Source organism: Corylus avellana, chromosome ca4, assembly GCF_901000735.1.
Source record: "Corylus avellana chromosome ca4, CavTom2PMs-1.0".
Taxonomy (NCBI): Eukaryota; Viridiplantae; Streptophyta; class Magnoliopsida; order Fagales; family Betulaceae; genus Corylus; species Corylus avellana.
The window spans coordinates 23387991-23404921 of NC_081544.1; the positions used below are offsets into that span (position 1 = coordinate 23387991).

General features: G+C 35.9%; 2 protein-coding genes across 3 annotated transcripts; both read left to right on the forward strand.

Annotated features, from left to right (window-relative positions):
• Positions 1-7118: 7118 nt before the first annotated feature.
• Positions 7119-11380, forward strand: LOC132179368 (VAN3-binding protein-like). Of its 2 annotated transcripts, none has more exons than XM_059592079.1 (7): positions 7119-7488; positions 8133-8243; positions 9165-9603; positions 9702-9926; positions 10150-10199; positions 10403-10460; positions 10611-11380. In XM_059592079.1, exons 1-7 carry the CDS (start codon positions 7171-7173, stop codon positions 10823-10825), a joined length of 1416 nt encoding a protein of 471 aa, XP_059448062.1. In that variant the 5' UTR covers positions 7119-7170; the 3' UTR covers positions 10826-11380. The 2 variants fall into 2 exon arrangements, with proteins under 2 accessions (XP_059448062.1, XP_059448064.1); XM_059592081.1 differs by having other exon boundaries at positions 8136-8243.
• Positions 11381-12856: 1476 nt separating this feature from the next.
• Positions 12857-14922, forward strand: LOC132178655 (chlorophyllase-2). The gene is made up of 2 exons (XM_059591135.1): positions 12857-13188; positions 14121-14922. Exons 1-2 carry the CDS (start codon positions 12919-12921, stop codon positions 14793-14795), a joined length of 945 nt encoding a protein of 314 aa, XP_059447118.1. The 5' UTR covers positions 12857-12918; the 3' UTR covers positions 14796-14922.
• The last annotated feature ends 2009 nt before the right edge of the window (positions 14923-16931 follow it).

A 16931-nucleotide genomic window follows, 5' to 3' on the forward strand; every position in this document is an offset into this window, starting at 1 on the left:
TAGGATTTTTAGGAATATGAGATTTTTATGTTTGGTTTACTACTTTTAGGCTTCTTATAGAAAATATTTATTGATTCCAAAATATCTTTATTTCTTTATCAAGCAGATCCATTTTTGCTTGTCATAACTTTTTAAGCTTATTAACGCAATTCTAAACAGACTCAGTTCGAACTCAAAATCTTAGTCATTGGCCATTTCAAAAACGTAAACCAATAAAAAAATAATATATTTTATCATTTAATTAATATTCTTATAATATTAAAACATCGCAATTCACAACTTAAAGTCCGACCGTATTTGATCAATCCTTTAAATTTATTATTTCTTTTTGAATTATAATTCCACATCACTTGTAAATTTCCAATAAAAATACATCTCAATTTCATATAACTTTTAGTGGCATTTATTCGAGAAAAATCATCCATCCTTCCCTTTTCTTTTTTCTTTTTCAAAAATCATTAATGTAAAAGAAAGAGAAGATTAAAATTAAAAAAAAAAAAAAGAAAAAAGCCTGGTGTTTTAAAGCTTTTGGTCTGAGAAAAAGAGAGAGTTAATAAGAAACCGAAAGAGGGGGATGATGACGTAGCCAGGCACGCCTCCACGCGCACATGAGCAGAGAACCAGAGGTCCTTGCCCTTGGGTTCCGAGACCGAGCAGCAAAAACCGATTCTATCCACTGAGAGATCTTTCTCTGGCTGGAGCTTTGTCAGGACACCCCTATCTTTGTCGGCCTAAAACATGGCCAACATCTGAAGCCTTTGAGGTAGAATCAGTTTAACACGCTCTGTATACTTGCTGCATCCGAGTCACTGCCATCTTTTGTCTTACCTGGCGGCCATGTGGAGGCTGCTTCGTGGGCCACCCCACCTGACGTGGACATTTTCATGTTTGATTGGGAGATATGCTCCTGCTCCTTCTCTTATCCTCCAGTCCTACTCCTACATTTTTGTTTGGTCCAAGTGATTGAGATTAAATAATATTTAAATATTATTGCTATTTTTTTCTAAGCAAATAATTCAAAAGTTCAAAGTATAAACAAATACTCAATAGTCCATTCTTTTTCTTTTATATATATATATTAAAAAAAAAAAAAAATCTCTCAAAAAAACTATAAAAAGTATCCCACAACAAGCTCTCTACTACTTCCCTTAGCATTGAAATTGCTACTGTGCTTCTTAATGCACTGGAAAGCACTTTAGCTTTCGTATAACTTTTTTATTCATATTTTAACAAAAATATTTATCTCTCATCTCTCATCTTTTTACCTTTCATTGTGAATTATGTTAGAATTTTGTAAAAAATGTGAGTATGGATAAGGAACTTGTTAAAGGCACGTTTGGTATGAAAAATTATTATTTTATTGCAAGGTTAGGACTTTCGGTGTGGAATATGCTTAATCTTAGAGTATGATTTGTAGTGACGTTAAGTTAAGATGTCCGAAATTGAAGATGAGCATTCAAGGTAAGTAAATCCTTTTGTAATTATTGAACGTTTTTATTATAGCATATGTTTATCAAACTAATTATTCCTTAAACACATTTTTTTAACGAATGATTATGTTATGCGCTTAATGTTTCCAATAAATGTTTATGGCATTGAGACATATTTTATTATTAAAGGAATTATGATAATTGAATATATATTATGGATCCTCATGTACGAATAGCGGGCATACGAGTATACATGCTTGGCCATATGGTCTAGAGATTTTTGTTTATTATTACTTGGCTTTTGATCCAATTGTTTTATAGGTGACCAGTACAACCATGCATGATTAAGTGATGGTCACATAGACGACATTCTTTGTGGTGTGGATCACCTTAGGTTAAATCTGGTAAGGTGACTAGGGATGACGGTATGTTTGCTTCATCGAGGCACCAATGTAGTACTACAGGTCCCTTAGGACAAAGCAAACCTTATCGAAAAAGGGCTAAGGGCTTGAATATGTCATATGCAAGAAAGTTATGGATTATGTAATAATTGTATATAAGATTCATACTAGCATGATTTTTGCATCAAAATAATATGTGAATTGTCCCTGGGAGGAGATCTATCTATAAAACAGGAAGGAGTAGTCAAAAGGTCGTCGGTCCGAAGTCTAGAGGCACTTCAATGCTCAAGTTAGTAAACCCTAGCCGAGAAAGAATAAAGCTAGTTAAGAAGGGATAAAAGAGTCTCCCTAGGCATGGTAGTGACGGATATATGGTTAATTTGTGGGTTCTTTATTTATTTTATTTTATTTTTTAAGTAGTTTCGTTTTTTGGATACTTGAGGATATATACAAGCAGACATGTGAAGGAATATAACAGTTGGTTCAAATGTCGCCCTTATGTCTCCATCAATTTCACACATGCATCAGGACAATAATTTCAATGGGATATAGCATAGAGAAGATGGATTAGGCCCAAAATTAAGTAGAATGATTAAGTCAACAATTCAAGATTTTGAATGAACTATAATCCTAACCTTATAATTTTACATTGGATTAATGTCAGATTTACGGGTCATATTAAAATTTATCAGCTTTTACGTTACATATCAGGTTTGGATAGTGTTGAAACAATTGTAGGTACAATACTATAGTATCAAAAATTGTGAATACTTGTCAAACATAGTTAACATATTGATATAATAATATCAATAATATCAGTGACTTCATCGGTCAAGTGTCAAGCTCACTTAGAGAATTCTGAGCCAAAGTCTTCGGGGCAGGGTCGCCAGAGGTGTGACATGCAATTGACATGATGATGGGCTGCAGGTGTACCTTGTGATAAATCTCTTTGGACCACTACCCCAAAGATAAACATATATATATATAATATGGCGTGGCTTAATTAAGTTGGCACTGCTATGGTTAATGTCTCCATTAATTAAGGGGCTAGATTTGCATGGCTTGCACTCGATCCATGGCAGGGACCTTTTCTTGTTGTATCTGATCTCCCTTTTATTATATGAAAGCTATGTTTCAATCATGTTGAACATGGCTGCCTCATTTCAATCTTGTTTACATATCCTTTTCTCCAAATCATATAATAACTCATATCTAACTTCATCAACAACTTCTTTTTTTTTTCTCTCTATTCAAATCAGAAAAAACCGAGAATAGAAAATTACAAATAACAGTCTTTGCTATTCATTTGTACGTAGGGGTCATAATTCGTGTTTGTGTGTCAAGTTCGAATCATGTTGAGACATGTATATAAACCATAATCCTCTAATTTTATATTCACTACAAAAATATATATTTTTTTGTCATGGACCATTAATGACGTGTCAATGGTAACGTGTTTAACGAGTTAAAAAATTGATCGTAACTACTATAAATATAATAACGTGTCATATTTTGACACGTTACCATTTAGTAACGTGTTAGTTTTCACACGTTACCAAAATAATGGTAACGTGTCAAAACTGACACGCTACAATTTAGTAACGTGTCAATTATGACATGTTATCAATATTTTTGTAACGTGTTAAACTTAACACGTTACAAAAAATTTGTAACGTGTCATCATTGACATGTTACACAATTTTTATAACGTATTAAACTTAACACATCACCTTAAAGTGACGTGTGAAATTCACGTCACTAAATAGTGACATGTCACAATGAACACATCACCATTTGTGACAGATTTATTTATTTTTCCTCTCATTTTCTCTGGTCGTTATACTAGAAGAAAAGAGCCGGAGTGTACTGCGCGCAGGAGAAGAAAAGAGAAAGAGGGGGGAAAAAAAGAGAAAGGAGGAAGAAGAAGGGGGGAAGGGCTACACGCGTATGCGCATGCCCGAGGCCATTTAGTAACATGCCACATGTGGCACGTTACTAATTTTGTAACGAGCACATATGGCACGTTACTAATTTGGTAATGTGCGACAGTGGCACGACTATATCGTTGAATAGTAAGTCGAGTTCTTGGTATTGCGATTGAGCGCATGCTGAGTCCCTATTATTGTGATCGAGCGCAAGAAGTGGGGATAAAACTTTTGGTAACGTGTTAATTTGACACGTTACAAAATTGTAACATGTCAAGTTAACACGTTACAATTTAGTAACATGTCAACTTGACACGTTATCAAAATTTTAACGTGTCAACTTGACATGTTAACAAATTATATGTGTCAAAATGACACGTTACTTTTTAATAACGTGTCAGTTGCACACGTTACAAAAAGATGACGTGTTAAATTGACATGTCATCTTTTGGTAATGTGACAGTTTTAATATGTCACCAAACAGTAACGTGTGGGAATTGACACGTTATTAAGGATTTTAATAACGTGTCAGAAACTAACACGTCACAATATGGTGACGTGGCAATAAGTAGTGAACAGTTGTCACGCCACTAAACGCCCATATTTTTATAAATTGACATGTCATCTTTTGGTAACATGGCAGTTTTAGCACGTCACCAAACAGTGACGTGTGGGAACTGACATGTTATTAAGGATTTTAATTTAGTAATGTGTTGGAAACTAACATGTCACAATATGGTGACGTGGCAATAAGTATTGAACAGTTGCCACGTCACTAAACGCCTATATTTTTATATTGATTAGATTCGTGTCTGATTCGTGGATCATATAAAAAATTATTTATCAGATACATTGAATATGCAGACGTCCGTCGGCCATACATGTGGAAATTGTGGCTTCAAATAATTTGTCTCATCATTCACTCACTCATTCATTCATGGCTTACCTCCATCGCAGGTTCTTTCATGGCCATACCTTGAGATGGCCCGTCCTATTTAATGTTCCAAGTGGATGGATCCAGTTCGGACCCCTGCTTCGGCTCCGTGTAGGGTCCAACCCCTCCAAATGCCAGCTTTCTGGGTATTCCTTCCCCTTCAAGTTTTTGTCTTCATTTCTTTCTCCAAAGGAATAATAGACCTTCCACCTGTCTTTCTCCCTCTCAGATCTCTCTTATTTTTTTTATTTTTTTTTTTTCAACTCTTGTGGTAAGCTTTGAATCAGTGTTCTAAATTTTGTTATATATATATATATATATATATATATATTGAGAAATACTATATACTTCACTCTCATTTCGCCATCATTCTAGTGAATTTAGTTCATCAGCTCTTGAAAATTTAAGACTGATGGGTATTGTCACGTAGTCAAATGAGATAGGAGTAGGATGAAGATGTATGACCTATTTGGGTGTGCGTTGAGAGGTCTAAAAATATATTTAATACTCAAAAAGTCCGTTTAAAGAAAAAAAGTAATCGTTTGGTAAAAAAAATTAAAAGCGTTTTTAAAAGTTCAAAAAGTCCAAAAATTGCCAAAAACACACCAAAAAGCGTCTTTTTAACTTAAATGCTATATTTTTCAAACACAATATCAAACATATTCGTAATATGTAGCACATTCACATGAAGCTAGCCAACTTTGTACCAAAAATTAGCCAAAAAAATAGCCCCATTCAACTAGCTACTTTGACCTACCGTGCTAAGCAAATTTGCTTATTATTATAGCTTAACAATACATGAAAAAAAAAAATTTTGATTCTCGCTCCTCTAAATAAAATAGTGAAAGTGAATAATTACAATGTAGAGCTTAAGTGCTTTAAAAAAGTAAGTAGCAAGAATTAAAAAAAAAAAAATGCAATTAATTCTTTAGTTAAACATTATTGAGTCGAATGTAAATGCTCTGAATTATCCAAATATTCTTTACCCGCCACCAAACTCGTGCATCTAAATCTTTCTATTTAACCTATTTTAGACTATATTTACATTTTAACATACGAATTCTTACATTGTTTTCAAAAATTTTCTAAGTTTGGTAAAAGAAAAACCATTGATTTGATTTGATTTTTTTTTTTTTTGGTTATATAATGAGATTTATAAACCTTTTTCGTTAATGTATCTCATTTCTTTGTTGATTATTATGTATAAGAATCTTTAATATTTAGTTTTCAAATATATAAGATGGTATGAATCTATTCTTGACCTTATATATATATATATATATAAGCTAGAAAGGATTTATGAACTTATTCATCCCTTCCTTGACACGCAGTGAAGATCTTCAGAATCGTACGGAGTTTCTGAAAATAAAATCAAATTCTAACCGACGGATTTTATTTGTAGTACGTGGAAGGAAGTATTGAGTGGTATCAACTACCAACTATATATCAATGCACCCTCCAAAAGGAATTACTTATTCCCTTTTATTTATGAGGGTCAACAACCCACTTGTAATTTTATGGTTTGTAAAATTCCAAATAAAGGGCTAGATGCAAATCTTTTAATTGGAAAACAAATGTTAATAATGGTTTCCCATATTTTAAATAATTTTTTTTATGTCAATTATTTTAAAAAATTAAAATAATAATTACAACACGTAAAATATTAAATAAGTATGAAAAGTAATATTAATTTTGCTCAAAAGTTTTGATGATTATGCACTCCAACTCTCCATTTGGTAATTCAAATCATCATTATATTCCCAATACAAAACCTTATTTGCATTATGTAATGGTGGCTCGGGCTTTAATTCCAGAAAGAACAAAGCGAAAGGAAGCTGATAATTCTTTATAATTTAAAAGTCACATTACAATTGAAAAGATACTAAAAAAAATACTAGAAGAACACTTAACATTTATATATATATATATGAATGAGTGTTTCCTAATACAGCTATTTTTTCACATAAAATTATATGAAAATTGCTTTATTTATATTTATTTATTATTTTTTGGAGTGTTTTTTCCTCTTTAGTGAAAAAAAGGGTTATCTTAGTCCTAACAAAAATGAAATTTGCAGCGCAATTCTTAAGTCGTGGACCACACCAACCACTCACACCACGAAAAGTGTCACTCACGGACCACCCCCCCCACCCCCCACACACACAACAACATTTAAATTATCAAAAGGCACTAAGAATCTCATCCCGAAGCGCGTGTATGGAACTCTACAGCGCTTGTAATTTTTGTACGAGGAGTCAATAAAACACACAAACACGAGACCTAATATTGACCCATTTTTACTTTTAATTATTTTGATTTTCAATTATTTGTTTTTAATAATTAAATCCTAAAAGCCCTTAAATAGACTGACATTTCGGCCGCTTTTGTCTCACTCGCTTCTATAAAGCGCCAATCCTTACCTTCACCTCAAGAAATTCTCTTAACCTACGCACCCTTGTACACACACCACAGGCTCTCTCATGGACAAGGCTGTACCCGAGCCGTGGAGACCGGACCCGGTCCAGTCATCGATGTTCCGGCCGCCGGAGACCCCGCGGGAGCCCATGGAGTTTCTGTCCCGGTCATGGAGCGTGTCGGCTCTGGAGGTCTCGAAGGCTCTGGCCCCTCCACATATGGTGGCCTTGTCAAAGACCTCCAGTGGTGTTGTTAATGGCGGAGCTATAATGGAGGACTTGGCGGCGGAGTTGGAGGAGAATGCTACGGTTTCTGGGAACCCTTTTTCGTTTGCTTCTTCCGAGACCTCGCAGATGGTCATGGACAGGATCATGTCACAGTCGGTGAGTAGTGCTGTTGGTGTGTGGAAACGGAGAGGAGATGACCAGGGTCCAGGACCAACCTAGGGCGTGTGTGGACAAATATTGGGATTTTTGGGGTTTGTTGGGGTTGATCGAAACTTTGGTTTTAGCTGGCTTTTCTCTTTTTGTTTTTTGTTCTCTTTCACTTAAAGAGTTTATCTTACTCTGGCTTTTCCTTAAAAAAATTTGACTAGTTTTTCTTGTTTTGTTTTCTATTTGTTGTTTTTTCTGGTGTTTTGTTTCTGGGTTTTGATTCTTGTCTCCAACTCGGTAAAATTCATGAAAACTAGTTCCAAAAATTTTGGGTGGCTTTCTATTTCGCATATGTATCTCAAAATTTTGCTTCTCCCTGTGTGTGTGCAAACAAGAAATCTACACATGCTTTCCTTTTATTTGCCACCTTCGCCTATGCTGTTCTTGAATTTGTGTTGCTTCATCTTGTCAATTAAAATTTGGTAGACAAAAGCCAACATAGCTCTGATACATTTATGTTTTATTTCTTACTTCAATTGTCCATTTTTGGGTCCAACTCTCTCTCAAGCACAAAACCACAAGGATCCTTTTTTAATCACTTTCTTTAATTTATTTAGTCAAATACTAACACACCACGGTCTCTGTCTTTGCAGCAGGAGGTATCCCCACGCACCTCAGGCAGGCTCTCACACAGCAGTGGCCCTCTCAACGGCTCCTTAACCGACAGCCCACCTGTTTCCCCCTCTGAAATGGACGACAACAAGGTTTCCCTCTCTCTCTCTCTCTCTCTCTCTCTCCGGCGACCACCCACACGGTCACCGGAATATCTCTCTCTCTCTCTCACACGCACACCCACACACGGAGACACAAACATACATACAAATACAAGTCGTACTCGTACATGTTATGCTCTTTCTGTTGCTAAAAAGCACGAACAGTGGGGTTTCCTTTACAAAGCTGAGCAGTCGCAGAGGCAGAGCAAACATTTATCCCAGGCTTTCTCTGTAACCAACGTCCTTTAATCGCACCCAGAGAGAGACTCGACTTCTGGTTTCTCTCTCTTCAATGCAAAAGTTAATAATAGCACCGCACCCATGGAATTTCAATTCACGTACACTATTATTGCTAATTCAACAACCATAATTATGACCAAATTACCCAATAGTCCAACACTTATATCAATTTTGCCTTGGAAGAAGCAAAAGCTCCCCCCAAAGTGCATAAACTTGCAGAGAACAGGGTGGGTTTGTACTTGTGACTCCAATTTGTTCACATATTGCCCCCTTATTTACCTTGTAATTTACCTCAACTGCCACTGAATAATTGTTCCCCTCTGCTTCTTTGTACCCATTGAATGAATTTGTTTGGAGAGAGATTAAATTAAATAGTAAGTACAGCGTGCATGTCACACCCACCCAAATCTGTCCTCTTTACCCTTTTGTAACAAACACGCCTGGATGCCCCGGCCTTATATCTCGTCCCACTCCGGTGCATTGATGTCTCCTGGACCCCAAAAACGTATGAAGATTCTCTTATATTCCATGAGAGTGATTAGAAGGTTAAATATTGAGTTATTAAATTAAATATGATAATTAATTTTTTTAGAATTTGATTTATATGTATCTCAAAAAATTTAATGAAATGCAATTTCTGTGTAACAAACAATATCTCATCTTCTAATGCAGTTTTGCCGCTCAAACAACCCACAAAACACCCAGTTTCGTACTTCAGCCACACCGGGCGGCGGCTTTGGCAGTACCGCCCAAACGGGCGGCGGGGGCAAGACCGTGGGGAGGTGGCTGAAGGACCGGAGGGAAAAGAAGAAAGAGGAGACGAGGGCCCTTAACGCCCAGCTCCATGCCGCTGTTTCCGTGGCCGGGGTGGCTTCTGCTGTGGCCGCGATTGCTGCTGCCACGGCCGCCTCTTCTGGGTCTCGCAAGGACGAGCAAATGGCCAAGACTGACATGGCGGTGGCATCCGCCGCGACATTGGTGGCCGCCCAATGCGTGGAGGCGGCAGAGGCGATGGGGGCCGAGCGCGAGCACCTAGCGGCGGTGGTGAGCTCCGCCGTCAATGTCAGGTCGGCTGGGGATATAATGACATTAACAGCCGCGGCGGCGACAGGTGATAATACTAAGTAAATTTCTGTTAATTCTATTGCAGGGGCAGTTTTGGAATAGAGTAGTAATTTTTAATTTGTTATTGACGAAATTGTCCCTCAGCTCTACGTGGGGCGGCCACGTTGAAGGCAAGGACATTGAAGGAAGTGTGGAACATAGCGGCCGTTATACCGGTGGAGAAAGGGATGGGCGTTAGTGGTAACGGCAGTAACGGTAGTTCCAACAGTAGTTACAGTGGTGAGCTTGTTCCTGAAGAGAATTTCCTGGGCATCTGTAGTAGGGAATTGCTTTCTAGAGGCTGTGAGCTCCTCAAGCGCACCCGCAAAGGTAATAATTTCTAATCACTTTCATATATGTTATTTCAAATTACAAGCAGGCAGGTGATTTCTTTGTTTATCTGGGAAAATTATTGCTTTTTTACTGGAAGCAGAGTACTGTTACATATATCTTTACTAATAATCTAAGTGAAGTGTTGGAGATTATATATTTCTTTTTAGCTGTACAAATTTGGATATGCTCACGAATTTAGCTGTACAAATTGTTTATGCAGGTGATCTTCATTGGAAAATTGTCTCTGTTTACATAAACAGAACGAACCAGGTAGTCTTTCTATGCTAAAATATCCAATCACTTAATAATTTTTGAATCAATTAGACTTTTGGTTATGAGTGTGAAACGATGGGTAAAAAGGTTTCAGGGTGAAAGTTATGAAAGACTGAGCATGATGAAATAAATGGCTCTTTCTCTCTTTATTGTCTTGCTTCTTTGGAATCTTTTAATCTTTGAAACTTCTTTTTGTGCAGGTTATGTTGAAGATGAAGAGCAGGCATGTCGCTGGGACCATCACAAAAAAGAAAAAGAGTAAGTAATTGCTTTGTCTTTCTCTAATAATTTGAACAGAATTGGAGGTGGGTCTTCTTCTATTTGGGGATTTGTGAAAGCAATTGGGCACTAAAGGGAGAAAAAGATCAAAAGGATTCAACTTTAATTGCATCTCTTTTGAATTTACAGATGTGGTGTTGGAGGTGATTAAAGATATGCCAGCATGGCCCGGCCGCCACTTGCTGGAAGGGGGTGAGCACCGCCGATACTTTGGGTTGAAGACGGTGCTGCGCGGAGTGGTAGAATTCGAGTGCAGGAACCAGAGAGAATATGATATCTGGACTCAAGGTGTCTCAAGGCTCATCTCCATTGCTGCTGAAAAGAATACCAAGCATAGAGTTTGAAATTGTGGCTCTTCACATGCTTGCTTGGAGGAAATTTTGGCCAATGGCAATGTTGGGACTAGGATTTATGGCCCTATGAACATAATAGGTATCATCTTAAAGCTTGGTGGGGGCAGGTGTTTTTTTGGTTCCTAATGTAAAAAGGAGAAATGAAAAAGATTAGTTATTATCCAGATGGGTCACTTTAGTGTTGGGGGGAATATTTATGGAGCTTTTCTTTTTGTTTCTGAATGGAAAAGGTAAAGTTGAATTAAAATCAAAGTAACACCATGTGATCCTAGTCTTTGTTGTTTCATTGTTGATATATAAAAGAAAAGAAAAGCAGTATCTTGGACTGGGACAGTCAAAAAGAGAAGGAAGGGATCCAAGCTGATTTTTAGAAGAAGATAAGGACATGTGGGGGATTCTATGTGTTGTAGGTTTTTGGCTTGTTCCTTGATTGTTTTTGGCACTTTGTTTATAAGAGACTTTTAAGGATTCTGCTGTGCTGGAACCATGATTGTCTTCTTCTGTAATCTTCCACTTTATATAATAATTCTGATTGGATTAAGTGAATCAAGGTTTGTGACAATAATATTCTATTAGAATGACACCTGCACTGTCGGAGAATGTTTGATATTAAAAATATGTTTATGTTAAAGATCAGCACTTCCAAACCCAAACCTAGAGAATAGTATGTAATTAGATTCATTAATGGTGTCCCAAAAACGGACCATTAACGAGCCAAGCTTTTTTAAGGGTCGTACAAGACGGTAATAATAAATGGCAAAGGGGCACGGTGAGGGGGAATGAATGCAGACCACCAAAATCTCAAATCTCGACAACAATTCAATTCATTTAGATAAAGTATTTGGGGATAAAAATTGATTTCATTTTGATATTATTTTTTCAAACATACATAACAAAAAGCTTATTTCTCTCTAAATTTGCCTAAGAATTGGTTGTTTTAACTTTTAAGCTTCAGTATGAATGAATGTAGAAGAAAGGGCAGCAGCGGTGGAATAATTGGATGTGTAGGCCAATCAAACTGAGGGTAGGCCCACCAGCAAATGTGTGGTTTATTGAGGCCTCTTTGGTGCAACTAGGGCTTTCTCCTAACGGAGTGTAGGCCATCTTCTACAATAGTCAATAGCCTCACGTTTAATATTAAACCTTCAATATATTATATCATTAATATCTTCTTTTTTATTTATTTATTTGTAAGTATGAAGGAAATATATGATTAAGAATTAATCATGTATTTGAGTTGTTGCTCATGATAGATTTGGGTATAAAATTATTTTTATTATAATAGGGCCAGGACAAAGCTTTTTTTTTTTTTTTATATATATATATTGGGGCCAAGCTTAATCATTTTTTTTTTTCCAAATATATGGATTTTTCTATTTATATATTATTTTTAATTATTTTAGAAAATATGTCACCAACTTATGGGATGATAATACATCATTTGAGAACCAACTTTTTAAAAAACAATTTAAAAAGTATAACATTTCGCATTTTTCAAGGCATAACGAATACCGACCCTCCCCTCCCTCGATAGGATGAATGTCCTCAATGCCTCTTGTTTTGGGTGAAGAGTTAAAAGAATTCTTTAGAATGACGTATTGCATTTGCTTCCATGAAAATTCACAGGGGCATTTGTCTTCTATTTATAATAAAATAAAGATTACAACCTTTCACACTCTTAATATTACTACAACTCTATTTACTTATTTAGAGGTAGTTTTTAGATGGGGTGATTAGTTAAATTCCATTTTATAGTAATCGATATAATATCACTGTCTCTCTTCATTGTAGATTTGAGTTTTGAGAAGTAGGAGGATCTGCCTTTGCAGCTGAATGGGATTTGTTCCAATTTGGTGCACACCTTTAAGCCCAAACTCATCTTACACTCTATATTTTGGGCCAAAACTGAACCCTCAAGAAGAATTGGGCCATTTTCCACTTCCCTACACTTCCAAGTTCAAAGATCTAACCCTCATAGGCTGGCTGAGGCTACAAATACCACACAATCAACTTATCCAGAAAGTAAACTTTGAAGCTTCATACATTTTACAGGGTGATTAAGCTTTGAAGCTTCAAAAAGGGCCATGACTTCTGCTTCTGCAACTGATACCACAAGAAATGTTTTTGATGTTGGCAAGTATGAAACACTGCTTCGAACAGTTGAAACTGGGACTTGCGCCACAAAGTCTAAACTTCCTTTCCCACCTCCAAAGCCGCTTCTGATTGCCATGCCATCTGATGCAGGTGAATTCCCAATTCTTGTCTTCCTCCATGGTTACTTTCTCTACAACTCTTTTTATTCTCAGCTTATCCAACACATCGCTTCTCATGGATTCATTGTCATCGCCCCTCAGGCAAGTCTCCCTCTCTCTCTCTCTCTCTCTCTCTCTCAGATATGCACAATTTATCTTATCCAAATGCTTTATATATATATATATGTTGACACACTTGTTCAATCCAATGGAAAAGAATTGGATCTATGAAGGCAAAACATGTGAATTATTGTGCTTTCATTTTCACTAGACAAATAATTAATGGAAGCTCAATTGTTTCTACCATGTGGCATGTTTTGAGTGTAAATAGTGGAACTCAAAATACCAGAGAGGCTCTCACTCAATCTATTCGAGCTACCTATGCTGGCATCAAATTGCCGTTTTTGTCTTCATTCTTAATTTGAAATCCATGCTGCGGATAATTCTCCTTTCTTTACTTGCTAGAAACGTTTGCCTTGAGTTACTTCCTCCAGTTGCTCACATGATACACCCTTGTTTGCTTTCTCTCTTGGTTTTTTTTTTTTTTAAACTGAAAACCTTATTGGCAATGTTTGCCAATCATTCTTCTTCCGTTTTGATTCTTTACCAGGACTTTCCAATCCATTTGAATCACATTCACATGTCATGTCTCACATACTACAATTGTATATAAGTTCTTGGACACCATTTCAATTCCTTACAAGCCGGTTTTTAAAGATGAGTTATACCTAAGATTTGTATCTCGTCAAATATAGGATTTAATGCAGTTCGTCGAGTATGGGAATCGAGCAGGTTAACGGAGTGAACGACTTATAGATTTGCCATTTATTCCTGAGATTCTTCTAGCCACTCATGTTACTTAACCAGTGCCCTTTTGCCTTGATGTAATCCTCATTGTGCTCTGTCTATTTCAAATGAGAATGAGCTGATCAACTATTTGAGCAGATTGCAGTTTGACTAAATCCGAAAAAAAGAAACCCAAAAATATAGTGGAAATTATTGTTAACGACACATTTCTGCTTTGCATTGAACAGTTATACACCGTGGCTGGACCAGATGCAACTGATGACATTAAGTCCACTGTGGCCACAACAAATTGGTTATCAGAAGGACTCCATTACTTGCTTCCACCACATGTGCAGCCAAATATAACAAAGCTAGGACTCGCCGGCCATAGCCGTGGCGGCAAGGCTGCCTTTGCGGTTGCTCTTGGAAAAGCAGCAACTTCTCTAAAGTTCTCTGCTTTAATAGGCATTGACCCAGTTGATGGAATGGACAAAGGGAAACAAACCCCTCCTCCAGTACTCACCTATGTTCCTCATTCATTTGAGCTTGATATGGCTGCAATGGTGATTGGTACGGAATTGGGTGAAATGAAAAAGAATCCTCTGTTTCCTGCTCCTGCTCCAAAGGGAGTTAACCATGAGGATTTCTTTAATGAATGTCAAAAACCAGCTTGTCATTTTCTTGTGAAGGATTTTGGTCATGTTGATATGTTAGATGATGATACCAAGGGGATTAGAGGGAAAGCTACATACTGTTTGTGTAAGAATGGGAAGTCTAGGGAACCCATGAGGAGGTTTGTTGGAGGAATTGTTGTTGCATTCATGAAAGCTTATCTGCTTGGTGATAACACTGACTTATTGGCTATAAGAGATGGGCCTGAGACTGCACCAGTGGAGCTCAAAACTATTGAATTTCTAGTTTGAACTTTAATTGAAGAAGGCTGCTACAAGAAGAATAGCTATATAGTTGCTTGCAGAAATTCATACTTACAATAAAACTACTATTTACTTTTACAAATTCTATGATGAATTTACCACTCTTTGAAGTTGATGAATTTGACCCTCTTAAATTGTTATTATTTTTGTAATGTCCTTTCTAAAGTTCAATTTCTCTCAATTTAATGTATTAAACTTTGAATTTTCCTTTTTTTTTTTTTTCTCCAATTTTTAAGTACCCAGAAGCAAGAGCTAGCTAGTCTTTTACTTGAGCAAGCCCATAGATGAGGGACAGGATCCCTTTTAATTTGGGATCCACCTCTTATCCCCTTGAGAGGGATTTGAGCAGGGGGGGGTTCTTCAGTTTGGAACAAAAAATCCTTTTCTTATGATCTCTCAATTATTATCCACTAGCCCCTTTTTTTTTTTTTTTTTTCAAGAAATCTTCTTAAGAAATAGTAATAAAAAAGCGACCAAAGAAGAAGAGAGAAAGTGAAAGAGAAAATAATAAACTATTTTTTGTTGTGTGAACGAAACTTATTTACTGTTCACACTAGAAGAAAAAATTTAGGAAAATTTTCATTTATTTTTCTTAAATTCTCACCATTTTTACAATTTATCTTATAAAGTTTAAAACCTCTCAATTGAATTTTTTTTCAATGTTTCGAATTTTCCGTTAAATTCCAACAAAATTTTCAAAATATCCTCATTTGTTTTAAGAAAAAAGAAAGAAAAAAATTGTAAAGGTTAAGGTGTTGGTCCCAAGTTAATGGTATTTGCAAAATTACTCATACTTCAATCTTTGAAAAAAAAATTGGAGTATTTTGAAAATTTTGTTAGGATTTAACGAAAAATTCTAACGGATACGAGACATTAAAAAAAATTAAAAGTTCAATACACTAAATTGAGAGGTTTTTGAACTTTATAAGAGAAATTACAAAAATGGTGACCGTTCAAGAAAAGTTAGAGAAGTTTTCCCTAAATTTTTTCTTCTAGTGTGAACTACAAAAAAATAGTTTATTATTTTCTCTTTCACTTTTTCTCTTCTCGTTTGGTCTCTTTTTTATTACTATTTTTTAAGAAGATTTCTTGAAAGAAAAAAATAATTAAATTAAAAAAAAATTAAAAAAGGCTAGTGGATAATAATTGAGAGATTATAAGGAAAGGATTTTTTGTTCCAAACTGTAGAACCCTCTGTTCCAAAAAAAAAAAAAAAAAAAGAAAAGAAAAAGAAAAAACTGCTCAAATCCCTCTCAAGGGGATAAGAGGGGAGGATCCCAAATGAAAAGGGATCCTGTCCCTCATCTGTAGGCTTGCTCAAGTAAAAGACTAGCTAGCTCTTGCTTTTGGGTACGTAAAGCTGTTGGATCAGAATTAGTGGTTTACAAAAGCTTTTTTTTAAAAAAAAAAAAAAAAGAAAAGAAAAGAAAAAGAAAACAGAAATTATTTGTAGATTGCTTAATTAATATCTTTAAGAGTGATTTTACTTTTTCGGAATTTTATGAAGCTTCGACGGATTTTGAGTTAAATATTACAAATAAAGTTCACAAGTTCCTATATGAGAAAATGGTGTCTAATGATATGTTAATTAGTAGATGCTAATTAGTAGGTATATTTCTGCCTGGGAAAATATGAGTTATTAGTTCTAACAATAGGTTTGAGAAAATTTCCTCCAACTCAGTCCTAGCACAAAATGTATTTTAGTTAGTCTAACAAATCTGTTAGTTTTTAAGTTGGCTAATTCGGTGTTTAAAAGTGTAATTTCTTTTTGGTTGAAGCTTCATTTGCAAGAACGTTCGCTAGCATCTAAACGGTTGCATTACATAATAAAACCCTAGAGCTCTGTTCGCTGGACCATCTGAATGTGATGTGTTACATAGTAAGACCCAAGAGATTTGTTCGTTGCATGTTCGCAAGTCCGTCTGAACAAGTGATGCCACATCTGAACGAAAGTCAATTCTGTTCGAACATAAGTATGTTGTTGCCGCTTTATGTTTTCCATCTTCAGCTTGAACTTCTATAAAACTTTAATTCTGTTCGAACGAGATTGTCAACTGTCCAAACACTACCGCAAATTTTCCATAATAAGATTTTCATTTCAGTAAAGAAACCTAAGTCTCAATT